This window comes from Aquarana catesbeiana, linkage group LG07, assembly GCF_042186555.1.
Source record: "Aquarana catesbeiana isolate 2022-GZ linkage group LG07, ASM4218655v1, whole genome shotgun sequence".
NCBI classification, from domain to species: domain Eukaryota; kingdom Metazoa; phylum Chordata; class Amphibia; order Anura; family Ranidae; genus Aquarana; species Aquarana catesbeiana.
The window spans coordinates 220,232,494-220,249,279 of record NC_133330.1 but is presented as its reverse complement, the minus strand read 5'-3'; the positions used below and the strand labels follow the sequence as shown (position 1 = coordinate 220,249,279).

Here is a 16,786-nt window from a genome sequence, read left to right as displayed (position 1 = left end):
TAACATTTTAAGCAGCCTTTTGACCTGCTTTGGCAAACATAAAGAAGGTGAAGACAGACAGCCAGAAAAATTATTCTTGGATCCAACATCAGCTGTGTGTCAGAAAATAATACCCACCATAACAAGCCCTTTATTTTACATATATATTCTGCTCAGGTGTATACAGTGGAGGGCTGATGGGAATGGGGAAAATGCTGCTTGGGTCACGCTTGAGTTTGGCTGTCTATCTAACTAAAATCCGTCCCTCTTTAGATTCATTCAGCTACATGTGGAATTTGATCTCTTGCTAGATCTTGTCAAAACACAGGACATTTACTGCATAGCAGTAAATAACTTCACACAAATGCTGACTTCATCATGCCACCTGCTATCTGCAAGTGCTAAATATAATATATACATAGAATTCTTCTTATTTTCCAGACTAAAACAAAAGCAACGTTATAAAAAAATGTTGGTTTTTACCAAAAAAATTTTGAAAATAAAGAATTACAATTTTATACCTTCTCTAAACTTGGAACATGTAGCAATAAATAATACTAAAACATGCATAAACTTATGTACAGTATGAAAGTAAGTATATATGGTGGGTACAATAAATAAAAAAAGTGAACGTCAAACCCGCATTGTGGAGTGCCAGCAGATTGTACATGTAGAGTTCAGTTAGAACCATTGCTTATGGTTGTAAAGAGAAAATTCTCCCATCATATATACAGTATACATGACATAATTGAGCATGACATGATTTTTTTCCCAAGAATAAATCAACATTCCTTTCCCAATACATTCTTCTGTAGATTGGTGGCTGCCCCTTACACTTCCGCGCACAAGAACATATGCTATACACAATGTACTAACAGAAATAAAAACTCCGTACTGTTTCCATAGCGACAACATTCAGCATTTGAAAAAACTGCATGCAGTCAACATGACTCACTTTAAATGCTCCATTTTCACCAGTTATTTATTTATTCTTATTACAGCATTTCATTCTAAACATATATACTTTAACAAGGCAAATTATCCTTTATTACCGTATATCGCCAACGACTTTAGCAAATTTTCTGTCATACTGTAATATGTTAAGTATGACATCACTTGCATCACTGAGTAAGTTTAGGTTTTTTTTTGTACAAAGTGATTTAATATATTTTTTCTACTACAGTAGTAATCTTAGAACAAGAAATAGATAACTCAAAGAGAAATGAGGAACTGCAAAGTACCTCATAAGGCTTCATGTACACTAACCCACACTGTAGCGGTCCCAAACTTGAGTTTAGGAGCTTTTGGCATTTTTTTGCCAAAGCTCTTAAACTCAACTCCATAAAAGCCTATGGGGTTTATTTACTAAAACTGGAGAGAGCACAATCTGGTGCAGGTCTGCATAGAAACCAATCAGCTTCCAGGTTCTGTGCCAAAGCTTATTTGAACAAGCTTAAGTTAGAAGCTGATTGGCTACCATGCACAGCTGCACCAGATTTTGCACTCTCCGGTTTTGGTAAATAAACCCCTATGTGTAAATGTTCATAGGCACGTTTTGCATCTTCCTGCAGCCGCGGTAAATGTAGGCCAGTGTACATGAAGCTTTAAAGTGATTTTTAAATAAAAATATTAAACATGTTATACTTACCTGCTCTGCTGCAGTGGATTTGCACAGAGCAGCCTGAATCCTCCTCTTCTCGTGTCCCTCTTCCGTGATCCTGGCCCCTCCCTCCTGTTCAGTGCCCCCACAGCAAGCAGCTTGCTATGGGTGCACCCGAGCTGAGTCACAGCTCCCTGTGTCCATTCAGACATGGAGCCCCAGCCACGCCCCCTCTCTCCCCTGATTGGCTAGCTGAATTTGATTCACAGCAGCGGGAGCCAATGGTGCCGCTGCTGTGTCTCAGCCAATCAGGAAGGAGAATCCCAGACGGCTGAGACGCTCGTGGACATCGATGGACAGAGACGGAGCTCAGGTAAGTGTTAGGGGGGGCTGCTGCACACAGAAGGCTTTTTTATCTTAAAAGAATGCATTAAGATATAAAACCTTCTGCCTTTACAACCATATTAAGCTGGCTAGTAGAATTTTGGTAGAAATTGTTTTAAGGATGTTCGTCTAATTTTCTAATCATTAATGGGGTCAAATTCACGGTCTTGTCTGATTGTGTATGTAATTTTCATTTGGGAAAGTCTGTTTGTTCCAAAATTGAATCTTGACAGCACACAAAATTGAAGTACTTTTGAATGACATCGAATGTACTGAGAATTTTCATATGAATTTATGTACCTTTGTTTGAACATCTGCTAACGTATGGCCAGCTTTAAAGTGTATCTAAAGCTCAAACTTTTTTTCTAGTTTGGGATAGTATGTGGAAGGGTTGGAACTTTTGTCAGGTTTAAACAAAAGGCACACCTATATAGTGCTTACCCTTGGGAGATATTGGCAAATGTGTTCATTTAAAGCCCTTGTGCCCAACACACGATCTGCTGGCCCTTCTACATGTGGCCCACTGGTTATTGGGGACCAGTCAGATTGTAGAGTGCCAGTGTGATGCTGAGCACTCAGTTACTCTCTGTAAGTCTGTGCTCTTTTTGAGAGGCTGTACTGTGGGCGCGTTACCTCTATCCACAGTACAAGTAAAATACTGGATTAGGGAGAAGGAGCGTTACAGTAACATGTGATTGGTAATTGATCAACAATGGGGCAGGGATTAACACTTTCACTGCCATGACCCCAATACAGAAGAGGAGGATGGGGGGCTAGTACTTTCACTGCCATGACCCCAATACAGAAGAGGAGGATGGGGGGGCTAGTACTTTCATTGCCATGACCACCCATAGAGAGGAGTTAACACTTTCACTACCATGACACCCAATACAGGGGGGGGGGGGTCAACACTTTCACTGCCATGACACCCAATACAGGGGGGATGGAGAGGTTAACAATTTCACTTCCATGACCACCAATTCAGGGTGGGATGGGGGGGATTTAACACTTTCACTGACATGACCCCCAATATGGAAGAAATACATTTTACTGCCAAGATCACCAATGCAGGGGGGGAGAGGGGTTAATTATTACTACCATTATCAACAATTAAGGGGGAGATAGGGGGTTAACACTGCCATGGCAACAAATGTGGGGGGGAGTGGTAACATTTTCACTGCCGTGACCACCGCTGCGGAGGGTGAGGGGATTACCTCTTATTACCAATACCACAATACAGGAGGGGTGGGAGGGTCAACTTGTCATGACACCCAATGCAGGGGGGGGCAGGGAATAGGGGGGTTAACTTTCACTGCCATAACCACTAATGTGGGAGGGGGTGGGGTTATTTTTCACTGCCACTGACCACCAATGCAGGAGAGAGATTGCGGTTTAGCTTTCACTGCCACTTGCCACCAATGCAGGAGAGAGATGGGGGTTAGCTTTCACTGCCACTGACCACCAATGCAGGAGAAAGATGAGGGGTTAGCTTTCACTGCCACTGACCACCAGGGCCGATGCTTAACTATATAGCCCCCTAGGCAAGATTAACCCCCCCCACATGGGGGTGCCGTTCGTCTTGCCTAGGGTCGCGCAGGTGACAGGATCAGAAAGTGGACCCACCGGACTGCAGCTACGTCTCTACCTCCTCCCCCTCCCCAGTTGTGCCCGCTGCCTCCTCCGCTGACCTTATGCCTGATGCCTCCTCCGCCTTCCCAGCTGTGCCCACCTTCTCTGTCGACCTCATGCCTGGCACCTTCTCCGACTCCCCAGCTGTGCCCGCCTCCTCCTCCGACCTCATGCCTGGCACCTCTACCAACTCCCCAGCTGTGCTCGCCTCCTCCACCAACCTCATGCCCGGCACCACCGCCTTGTGTTCCCCATGTTTGCCGGCCAGGCTAACAGTGCAGTCAGATACCAACAAAGCCTGGGGAATGCCCAGGAAAAAATCCAAGCCTATTTACCACCAGCTCGCAGACAACCAATTAACCTGTCTAACAGTATGCGTTAAAAACAGTGGTTTAGTCTGCACGCATTTGCAAACACATGCTTAAGCCACAGAGCCTCGTCACCGCACCCTGATATCTGTGGTCCTAACACTAAAATATAAGTGTCCCCACAGTGGAGGCACATACATTCTGATGGATAAATGAGGGCAGGTGGACTGAAGGGGAGCCCACACCTTCTTAAATGTACGGGAGCACACCAAACACCCATCAGGTAGCTGCTGCTCACAGACAACCAATTAACCTGTATAACAGTATGCATTAAAAACAGGGGTTTAGTCCGCACACATTTGCAAACGCATGCGTAAGCCACAGAGCCTCGTCACGGCACCCTGATATCTGTGGTCCTAACACTAAAAAATGAGTGTCCCCACAGTGGAGTCACAACAGTGCAGTGCAGTCAGTAGGCCGTGGCTGCGCCCCCTTGGCAGCAGTGCACTCTAGGTGGCTGCCCAGTTCGCCTAGTGAGAGCGCCGGTCCTGCTGACCACCAATATTTGGTAATGTTAACAGTACTGGTTACACCTATCCTGATAACAACTATCATTGGAATTTCCCCATACTTCCTGTTCTGTAGCTGGAGCAGGAAGTAAAGGGAAATCTTTCCAGTGGGAACACAGACATCAATTTAAGCCAACTTACAGGCCAATGAGAGTGCCATAAAAGACCAAGGTTTTTAATAATCAAATTGATTAATAACAGAAGAGCTCAACACATTTTAGGGGCCAAACACACTCTCCCTTCATCAAGACTTAGGAATTTTGACTGTGACTAAATGGACCCAGGTAACCAGACTCCAAATAGATCTACCATGTGATTTACTACTTGGAACAGTTTCAGGAGGGCAGGTTAAGCCAATGTTGTGAATGTGGCAAGGGATCAATTAAACCTGACAAAGTTCTAACTTTCCCACACTCTATTCTAAGCAAACAAACAAAAAAAATGTCAGAATTTTCACTTTAAATAAAGGCATCCTCTGAATAGTGGGTTCTGGACATTTGCCATGGAGTATGTTTAATTGTCTACATCTGGGTGGAGTAACACTTTCAGTCTAAATAATCTTTAGCTACCAAACGTAAAATAATACTTAGCCTAGCTGCATCTTTTTGAAGGTAATGAAAGAGATTCTCTCACTTCTCCACTCAGGGCAAAAATGGTGGAGTCTATTTAAGGGCCACCCCTTGACCAACCTGTGATTATGCCTACCCCCAACATTTCTAGGTAAATGTCTAGATTTGTGTGTGGAACTATTGTATTTATATGGAAGGCTTTGCCCATTGATTCATGGTCCTTGGGGCATACATTATCATGCACCCCCCCCCCCCCCCCCCCAATTCACCAATGTAAAAAAACCTCTAACAGCTTTTCAATTATACGTAAAATCATCTAAACCTTTGCAGTGCCCCATCTGACAGGGACAACCTGTGATTTAGTGCTGGAGTCCAGGCCAATATTTTTTACCCATTGCAGTTTTTTGGGCCCAGAAAGACCCCACCAAGAGAAAACCAATGGGAAGTGCCCATCTCACCCAGGCAGAGATGTGGGTACTCAAAAAGGACCCTCCTTCTCTGTAGTAAAAACATAGAAGATTGAAGACCCTGCGTGTTGTGTGACTTTGGATTCAGGTAATTTAAAGGGGCTTCGAGATTATTTTTGCTCTTTTTGGAGTGGGTAAAGGGAGGGTTTGGGTGCGTTAACAGTCCAGAGACTGACATGCATTTCTATTTCCAAAGTTTGAGTTCCTTTATTGATTTGGGGTTGGGGATTGTGTTTGGTCTACACTTTCTGGTTTCTGAGGATTGCATGAATATATATATATATATATATATATATATATATATATGTATATACTCATACAAGTTCCTGATTGATGCTACAATGTTACTACAGTACATTGTAAAAAGAAAAACAACAAAAACTGAAAGATATGTGCTGTCAAAAAGAAAAGAAAGCCAGCTGAACAAGTCTTATTTTTCTTTTGTTCAGAATGCTCCTGTTATTATAGACTTTTTGGAACAAAGCCTAGCGTTATACATATACTTTTGTATCTATTATTAAATCAGCGCTCTGCAATTTATCCTTCATCCCTTATTGATGTAATGGGCTATACAAACACAGAACATACTGTAAAACACAACCTACTGGAATCAGTGTGATGTAACACAAAAGTGCACGGGGGAAATACAATATCTTTGTACTTAAGTCAAAGAGCTGACAGCTTGTTAAGATAGGAACTTGTGCTGTGTGTCATTGCTGCCACCGGTTATGTGAGAGGCTGCCTGTAGAGCACACCCTTCTCACATGAGCCTGGCTGGGCTGATCCATTCAGACTTGCTTCAACCCATTAAGAAACTCTCCACTTCTCTCCACATTAATAGATCTCTCTTGGAACCTGCAGCTGCTCTCTTCCTTTCCTTCAGTTGTGCCGCACTTACTCTCCAGCTTGTCAGATCCTGAATGTTTTCTGTGTAACTTTACAGGATGGAAGAAGCAGAATTGCTGAAAGAAAGGCTCCTGGCCATTACTGTAAGTTCTTTTATTTTTTATTTTTTTTTACACTATATAACATATCATTGAAAGTTGGATTCATGTTTGTATGATGAGTTGTTATATTAACTTGCTATAGCAGCTGTGAACATTTGTCAGGGTAAGTGTTACACTGTTTACAGAGATATAACCATTAGCGTGACACAGCGAAAGAGTGACACCCTGGCCACTTTGTACTCCATTCAAGGGCACTGGGTCATAGGCTGACCCGGCATTGGGTGACACTTACATTGAAAGAATAAATGGCATGGACAAAAAAAATTGAAATATTCATGAGCTGTTAAAGATTTGGACTTGCAAGTGATTAAAAAAAAAAGTCTGTTACAAGTGTGCTTGGACATGCTGTATTTTTCTAATTATATAGCATTGTATTATCTTAAAAAAAGAACTATGGTTGGCCAGGTTACCACGTCCACAAATATATAGCAACTTTCTAAAATTTTGGGAAGGTGCTAATTATATAGCATATTTTACTGGGTTTGTGAGTGTCCAGATTTAGGACAAGTGCATCCGTCATTCATATATCTCCTGAGCCAACAATGAAGTCACTAGTCCCCTGAGTGTGGGGGTCCACTTAAAGGGGCCATTGAAAAAAACTGGTGCCAAAGCTAGTCAACTGGCCCAAAACTCTCTTCAATTGTTGGTGTCTGGGAAGTGTTTGGTTGGTGGTTGGATATGCACCCAGCACCCCATTTGATGTTTGTGAATGTTATAATTTGGTATTATAACTTTGGGGACATCTGTTATAAATAATCATATGCAAGGGTAGGTTTCCTCCGGGTACTCTGGTTTCCTCCCACACTCCAAAGACATGCTGGTAGGTTAATTGGATCCGGTCTAAATTGTCCCTAGTATGTATGAATGTGAGTTAGGGACCGTAGATTGTAGGCTCCTTAAGGGTAGGGACTGATGTGAATGTACAATGTATATGTAAAGCGCTGCGTAAATTGATGGCGCTATATAAGTACCTGAAATAAATAAGTAAATAAAATAAAATAAAATATGCAAGCTTAAGAGTTTCCAAATCAAAGGAGCTTCCTGCTATAGAGTCAGAAAAAAGAACCAAACCTGCTGATACCTAATAATTGGCAAACGGGGAATTAAATTAGATATATAGATTGATTTGCTAAAGGAGTTTGGGCTGTTCACTTATTGCAAAGTAAAATGTTCACCGAGCTTAGTAAATAAGGTGAAAGCAGTAATAAACCCAAAAGAAAAAAATATATTATATTGCACCTTTCCCATTCTTAAATGTAATGGCCGCATTAGTTTTCTTTTTTGGGCTTCTTTCTTCTATTTTCACTTGGTGATCTGATCAGTAGGTCTGTTGTTTTTCAAAAGAACAAGCTCTCCTCCAGATGTATCCATTTGCAGGGATGATGCAAACCATTTAACACTGGCAGAGGTGCTTACAGTAATCAGCTTTTATTTTTTTCATGTAAACCCTTCATCCCAAAAGGAAAACACTGTTTGCTGTAACTGATTATAAAGTGTGAGCTGGAGTTTGGCTTTAATTTGTTAGTGCATCTAAATCTGCTAATACATTTAACACTCCCCTTCCTCCCAGACTGACAATGCTGCTGTCTGTGCTCCCTGTACTTCTTCATGCAGAGTGGGGGGACTTTAATACAGGGGGTGTGTTACTGGCCAGATCGACCAGGTGAAAACAGAGGGAAAAAAAGCCTAAAAATAAAAAAATAAAACAACCACCACAGCTAATGATGGGTAGGCTGCAATATATTACGTTTTGGTTTTTGGGATTTTTATCGCTTGAAGCTGTTCACTGCAATCAACCAATCACGTTGTAGCAAAAATTCAGTTTTTTTAAATTTCCCTTACACGCGACTAGATATTCAAAGTGAACACAACTTCTTATTTTTGTCATTTACTTTGCAAAAAGAATATACACTTTCTAAAATGAGCATTGGTTTTCCTTGTAAACAGTTTCTATTGTTTTAGTGAATCAACCCCTGAGTGTTGAATGAGCTTTCATTGCACCTTAAAGTAAAAAAACAAGGTCCTGCACAATTTTTTCAGAGCATGTGCACCTGTATGCTGTGGTGCACTACAACACAAATGCATTGCAGTGCATTGTGGATGTGCATTGGTGTGCAATTCCCATCATGCCTCTGCCTCTAGGAGTCATGCCTGTGATTGTCAGGGTCTCGCAATGTCTTATGGTAGTTTCAGAACATCTGGAGGGCAGAGGTTGCCTACCCCTGCCCTAAAGTAAATTTACCTGTATCCACTTGTGTCACATTGGACAAGATACTGCAGCTTATATGATTGTTAGAAGGTCACAGGTGTTTTTTCTGCATGCTAATGATTTACATAGGTGGATGTTTTCTGATCACTGTCACCCATTTCCCATTTTACAACTATTTCATACAGAAGTTTTTACAAATTTGTAAAGCAGAGGAAAAGTGTACACATGAACCATAGATTTACTAAAACTGGTGCAGTCAGAATCTGGTGCTGTTGTGCATGGTAGCCAATCAGCTTCTAACTTCAGCTTGTTCAATTAAGCTTTGACAATGAAACCTGGAAGCTGATTGGTCTCTAAACAGAGTTGCACTACAGTAGGAATTGCACTCTCCAGCCATAGGGGTTGATTTACTAAAGGCCAATAGACTGTGCACCTTGGAACGTGCAATTGCACTCTGCAAGTGCAGTTGCTCCAGAGCTTAGTAAATGAGCTAAAGCTTCACTTTGCAAAGAATACCCAATCACATGCAAGGAAAATAAAAAAACAGCATTTTTGCTTGCAGATGATTGGTTGATGAAAGTCAGCAGGGCTTCTGCTCATTTACTAAACTCTGGAGCAACTGCTCTTGCCGTGTGCAACTGCACTTTCCAAAGTGCACAGTCTTTGTGCCTTTAGTAAATCAACCCCATAGTGTCATCCTCTTCCAACATGAGAAAAATGGCAGATGTAGTGGTTGATTTGATCAAAACAACTTTCCTTTCCTACAGTTTTTATACTGGAGCCCAACAGGAAATAGGGCAGTTGAAAAGAACAAAGAAGAGGTGCAAAGTGCAGTAACTCCTAGCAACTATTTAAAATATAATTTAATGCCCAACTGAATTTTCAGTTTAAATCAGCTAAATAAGAAAACTTGATATCACCAGCGCTGGGATCAAAATGCAGGTCAATTCCTATAGCAAGGGATATCACAATAATCCTCCAAACCTATACAGCGCTGACCTGTAGCATCAATATCTAAGTCACCTAAAGTGCAAACATTCTTTATATACCTAATCTATATATACCAGTGCAATAAAATTTGCACTCTCACCGGGGGGGGGGGGGGGGGGTGTTGTCCCTCCTCTATATACTTTATCCAGCAGTCCTCTCACAGAGCTCATTCAGACGTCACATGAAAAAGCAAGGGGGATCAGCATAGTGTAAAACCTTTAGATGTTTATTTAAATTAAAAACTCAATTTTCCTACTCACATATGGTGGTGCTACATCTTGCATCAAGGAAAATTCACAATAAAACACTTTAAAATCCAGTGCAGTGTATTCCGTTGTAAATTACCGTGCATACCGCTCTCGCTGACGTTTGTCCAGACAGCACTGAGGCACTTTTCCTTAATGGATTTTTGACACCTTTGATGAACTTTTTTGCACATTACTATAGCACTTTTTTCAGTTTTATAACAGGTTACTGTATATGGACACTTTATTAAGTGGTATATGGACTTTTTGGTAACATGTTTTTGATATTTTATTGCACTGGTATATATAGATAAGGTATAAACAGTATGTTTGTCCTTAAATCAGCTAAATACATTCTAGTTACGTCAAAATAAAAGGAGTGCAATGCTTTACTATGGGTTTTCTTTAAAAAGCAGTCATAGCTTGAGTAGAAAAGCCCCTCCTCTGCCTTGCTTCTAATCCTTGCTCTCTGTGGTGAAGCAGCGGTCTCTCTGAGGACACTCTACATGCTTTCTGCTGAGTCAGAGCGAAAAGTCTCCAATCAGCAGGAAGCTAGACTTTGCTAATTGCAGTAATAGCTCTAGAGCTATTGGAGTAATAGCTCTGAATTTGCAGGGGGTATGTTGGACCTCTGCAGAGAGCAAGGCTCCTTCTCTGGTTGGGAAATTTTTTTTCAACTCTTTAAAAAAAAAAGAACAAACAGTAAAACTTACATTTTTGATATAAACTGAAAGTTCCTTTGGGCTTTAAAGTAAACAGTTATTAGATGGTTGCTATGGTTATTTTGTTTTGTGTGTCACCAATACTCATTGTGCTGCATTAATTAGCAAGCCCTATAATCCATTCTGTTGTATATTAATAATTATTGCTTCAGTTAGTACTGCATATGGCCAGAAAGATTCAGTAATGTAGGAAACTCAGCATTCATTTCTAATATACTGAAGAGAGTAGACTACTTGTATTGTTCATCACAGCAGGAGACCAAAATAATGGAGTCTTCAAGTGATAACGCCAGCAGCATACATGTTAAGAGACCGTGCAGATATCCTGGAGGCAAAAAACTCCAGCCATCTAATGGAACTTGGGTGTTAGGCTTAAAGGAAACCATATTCACTCCAAGCACACCAAAAAAAAGGCAAAGCAGTGGCACGTCAGTGATGTACAAATTATCAAGGCTTTTCTCTATCAATAACTACAGTCATAGGCCCCGTCTAGAGACCACTCACTCTAATGCATTTTCCCATATCAAGATTCCTCTATCTCTAAGTCCGTTAACATGTTAGGCTCTAAACGCATTGGTGGCCACATTGGACTTCCACGATGCAGTGAAACATATTAGAGTGGGTGGTCTCTACATGGGAGCTATGGTTGTTCATTTGTACCTCACTAGTGTGCGGCTGCTTTGCCTTTTCCTGTGGCCAACATGTACTGTTAACAATACTTCTGGCTAGCGACTCTGTAATGGTGATGTTCAAAGTTAGAGAGCTCTTTAATGAATTATACATAAATTTGAGTACAAAGATCAATCCAACCTTTTTGTTTCATGGAGTGACAAGAATGGAAGCTAATACAGACCCTAACATAAATCTGAAATGACTATTTATACCAATAAGATCACTGTCACATGTGTATCTGTGGTGGGGCCCGGTGTGGACGGGATGGCTGGGCTTGGGCAGGGTGGACATTGTAACAAAGATGGAGAATTCTAGCAGACATATAATATACATATCTAAGGTTATAGAAAGAAATACCTGACATATAACAACTGGTATTCCAAAAAAAACACATTGGGCAGTCTGCTGCTTCATATCTAAAAACCTAAAAAAACAATATATTCTCTCTAATGAATAAGAGAGTGCTTAACTTACACAACAGTTCAAATCAACATGTCCGTCTGAATTTCAGGAATTAGTAAGCTTTATGTGGGTGGAGTAGAAAAGACTGAGAAATGTTGACTAATTAATAATTTTGTGTATAGGGTTTCAGGTTAATGTAATTACTGTAATGATTTATATCATAAAAACCTGGATTTTAAATTGCTACATTTGCATTTGTTGCTCCGACATGTTGCGCAATTTTGAGTATCAAATGTATATTGTCATTTATAAAGCTGTCAACAAGGATGTATAATGATACTCCTTTATTCCTGACTTCTGGCAATAGTGCTGGCTAGGTATGCAAACTGTGTTACTGCAGAGGACAAGCTGTTGTCCAATCAAGATTTTTTTTCCTATTCTTCAACCCACAAATGACAGCTAGTATCTTGTTGGTTATTAATAGTAGCAAAGCCACATTTAATATATATGGCCTACTGCTCTTTGAAGTGTTACTAAACCCACAACAGTAAAATAAGTCTGTATATGCAGTAAAGCATGCTTGTTATACTCACTATGGAACCTAAGGGGTTAAGCCTGTGCATTGTGTAAAAAGCCTGTTTGATCCTGTCTTCTCTGATCCTCCACCTCTTCCACTGTCCCAAATTCATATCCTGATAAGACACAGCCTTTGGAGTCACTCTGCACATGCTCAGTTTGCTGGGTATTGCTAGAGAGTTTTTTTTTCCTTGGGAGGGTGCATGTGATCAGCACAGGGCCAATCAGCACTGTCCAGACAGAGGGTCAGGGGTCCTGCAGCCTTATAGGACAGTCAGAGGAGAATGAAAACTCCTTCTACAACCTTTCACCAGACATTGATTGAAGTCACAAGAATGCTAAATACTGCTGATGAGAAAAGGTATTTAGCAGTTTATATGTACTATAAAAAATAATTGCATCTCCATGTGTACTGTGGGAGACCAGATATAGTGAATGCAGGGTTCTGGGTTTAGTAACACTTTAAGTGATAAAGTCACCCTTTATCACAATGCTCTCTATGTAGCTACTCTGTATCCTCATCTGAGATTTTTCAACAGAACAAACATGCTGGAAGAATCTATATTGTTTCCATTATCCATTTCTCGTTGATAAATTGAGGTTTGCAGCTAAAGTATAAATTGCAGCTAAAGTATCAATGGGAAACAATATAATATTGAGTGTATTAACAGAAGTCTACATGAATCCTTCTAATGAGTTAATGAATAATTAAACAGTTATAGCCATCAAACAAGCTTTCTTCAAGCATTACCTGAGCCTGTTGAATGCTAAAAAAGCAAAGTGGAGCTATTTATTCAAGTTTGTGCCTGCTCTAATGGGACCATGAAAATCTTACATCTAATTGCCTTAATCCCTCTCAAGATGTTCTGTATAATGTTATAAGGAGGAGCCGGCTGGGATTTAAAGATACAACTTTTTACTGCCAGGATAAGTTTCTCTCTTCTTTTCAGCAATGTATTCAAAAGACACTAAACACAGGGCCTTATATATAAAAGGATTCTGGAAGGAAATGGCTTGCTTTGCACATAGTAACCGCATAGTAGTACAGTCAGAATGTTAAACTGTAACACAGGAGACCAAGATATCTCATCAGACAACCCAGCAACACGTTTTAAGATGGGGGCTTTACCAGATCCTATCATGGGGATCTAATCCAATTACTCTGGCGATGCACCAAGTTGCATACGTACTGGACAGATACAGTGACCACCCTTAATGGAGTATTTCAAACCACTATGCCTGTCGATCCCAAATGCAGTGTGTTGGGTATCCTAGGTGATTTACAGGTTGATAACAGGTTGATAATAATCATTAAAGCGGTAGTAAACCACACATTTTTTTCTTTTAACCCTGTAAGACAATGACATAATGTGCTTGTATACATGGCATACTAGCACATTAGGAAATGTTTACCTTAGAACGAATCCCTCCAGTGGTGTGATGTCACCGCTGAAGGCGCTCCCATGTTCACCTGGTCTTCCTTTCGGGTTTGCCATCTGATTGGCCGCACCACAACGATGTCACTCCTATGAGTCACGGACTGTGGCACGGAGATCTGAAGGGACAGCACTGGTATGTCGTCCCTTCAGAGTGCATGAGCCGGTGACATCCCTGGCTGCATGCAATGTGAATATCTCCTAAACCGTGCAGGTTTAGGAGATATTCACTGTACCTACAGGGAAGCCTTATTATAGGCTTATCTGTAGGTACAAGATTAAAAAAAAGGGTTTACTTCCACTTTAATAGAGATCCATTTCAGGCCCGTAGACTGATTCTTATTCATCGGAAATCTCAGGATCCCCCTACACATGCCGAATGAGTTAAATCTATAAGTAGTATGCTCAGATTGGAACGCTTCTTATACCAGCACAGGGGCTGCCCAGGGAAATTTGAAAAGATCTGGGGCTTGTGGCTGCAGACCCCAGGCCTCAGGCTCGGTTCACATAGGGGCGACTTGTCAGGCGACCTAGTCGCCTGACAAGTCGCCTCCCGTTCTGTGCTACGGAACCGTTCTAATAGGAGCGACGCAAGTCGCTCCGACTTAGAAAAAGGTTCCTGTACTACTTTGGGGGCGACTTGGGGCGACTTGCATAGACTTCTATACAGAAGTCGTTTTGCAAGTCGCCTCAGAAGTCGTTTGCAGGTCGCCTCGCTGAGGCGACCTGCAAGTCGTGCCGCCCCTGTGTGAACCGGCACTTAGACCCACTGACCCTGTTATGGATAGAATATCATTGTGAGGTTATGTGTCCTAAGTTATCTTTATTTTTGGAATGTCCTTTTGTTATTGCTATGGCACTGATGATGACTTTGTGTCTTGTCATGTGTGAAAATTGTGCTGGATCGATGTCATTGTTTTATTGAACTTACTTTCGCAATAAAAATGTATCTTTTTTTTCGGAGGCCTTGTAGGTTGTTTCCCATAGAGAACACAACTGCAAAGTCAATACTTTATTTTAAAGAAGGAATGCAAACACCATTGACATTTTGTTTGCGCTGATAGTTATCATTAGATAGGTATCATAAATAATAGCCTTTTTTTCATAAAATACTGTTTTTTATGATTTTTATACTTTTTACCATCTCAATGTTGTAAATATCCTCAGCCTCTTTCAGCCACTTCCTGTCTACAAGCACTCACTCCAGCTACTTCAACTCCGGTCTGGCTGCTTGATAATGACAACAGTGGACCAATGTCTCAATGAGGCCAGTTGTAGTAACCACCAGTGAAGCATGTAACAGGATGACAACACAGGAACACAATAGGGAGACAGTTGTTGCCCTATTATAAGAGGTGCCTGAACAAAGAACTTTATAGCAGGAACAGTGGGTATTCTTTTAATAATAAAAACTGCAAATTTAAAACAATTGAAAACAACTTTTGGAATCACAATAAATGTTAATGTATAACTAAAGTCAAAACTTTTTTTTTAGTTTTGGATAGAGTGGAGAGGGATTAGAACTCCCGTCAGTTTTTATTGCTGTCTGTTCTCCCATTAACCTCCCTGGCGGTATGATTATTTCAGATTTTTGATGCTGAAAGAGGTACAATTATTTTGCATGGAAATTTGGTGTTTTATATTGTAGGCCTGTAATTCTTAGGAATAACTCACTTAAATCTGTCCAAACCAGAGTCTAGTAGACATCCCGGGTATGATAAAGTTTAAAAAACAAAATCATAAATTATAATATAATAAATAACTATAAATAATTATAACAAATAATAATATAATAATAATAAAAAATATTCAATAATGCAATCAAATCAAAAACACTGAAATTTGCTCAGTTGCAGAATTGTCGCTGTCATTACTTTCAGTGTTTGATGACGGATTTCCCCACAAATCACTATCGCTCAATTCTCCAGTTTCCTGGCAGAAAGAATAGTTATATAATATAAAACTGCATGCAGGACACTGGACAAACCACTAGGGACAAAGGGGATGTGTAAGTATTTGATACAGTACTGTAATCTGTAAGATTACAGTATACTGTATCTATACTGTGTTTTTTACTTTTTGAACTTGACGCCAAACTCCGTCCCCGTGCGTCACAACGCTCGCAGGGAACGGAGCTTGGCACTGTGAATCGAGCGAGACACAGCGGCTTGTAGATCACAGCGGGGAGACATTGCAGGATCCAGGGGACAAGGTAAGTAACCTCTACATGGATCCTGCGATGCGATCCCGAGTGTGGCTCGGGGTTACCGCTTTTGGTTCTGAAATTCCACCCGGAGCCAGACCCGGGAATACCGCCAGGGAGGTTAAGGACATTTCCCCCTCTCTATTTATCCTGTTTACCATTATCACTGAAAGTGAATGTAAAAGAAAATCACAAATTTTGTGTTGTCCCCAAAAAAGTAATAGAAGGGAAATCTTCCAATGAGGACACTAGTTCAGGTGACCTGGGGGTCCCCAAGAAATTCCCTTTATTTGCAGGGATTTCCCCTCACTTCCTGTTTGGCTATAGAACAAGAAGTAAAGGAAAATCTCTGCAATGGGACACAGATGGTGAAAAAAAATCTAACAGGGTCCCTCATCTAAAATGACAAAAAACATTGCCTATAGTTCTACTTTAAAGCTTATATGAAGCTTTAGTGATTTGGTTGATATATACTTTAGAAATATTTAGATATGTATTTCTTAGGTTGCTCCTAATAGAAATACAAAAAATTAGCAAAGTGGCAGCAGAAAAAGGCCAAGTCGTTCATCAAGTCTGCCCATTTCTTTCTTTCTTTCTTTCTTTCTTTCTTTCTTTCTTTCTTTCTTTCTTTCTTTCTTTCTTTCTTTCTTTCTTTCTTTCTTTCTTTCTTTCTTTCTTTCTTTCTTTCTTTCTTTCTTTCTTTCTTTCTTTCTTTCTTTCTATGTTCCAAACATGTCCAAAGTCTCCTACTGCTGACTAACTAATGATAACTCTTATAAACATCCAATGAAGTACTGGAGATGTGTGATGCTACACTGG

The 16,786-nt window shown here is 40.6% G+C and overlaps 1 protein-coding gene across 1 annotated transcript in view; it reads left to right on the top strand.

The window, feature by feature from the left end:
* Nucleotides 1-6,187: 6,187 nt before the first annotated feature.
* PALMD (palmdelphin) overlaps nucleotides 6,188-16,786 on the top strand; it is a 101,321-nt gene continuing 90,722 nt past the window's right edge. The window contains exon 1 of the mRNA XM_073593072.1: nucleotides 6,188-6,494. Within this exon, the coding sequence (XP_073449173.1) occupies nucleotides 6,450-6,494 (45 nt within the window). The 5' untranslated portion in view covers nucleotides 6,188-6,449. The remainder of the gene's footprint in view (nucleotides 6,495-16,786) is intronic.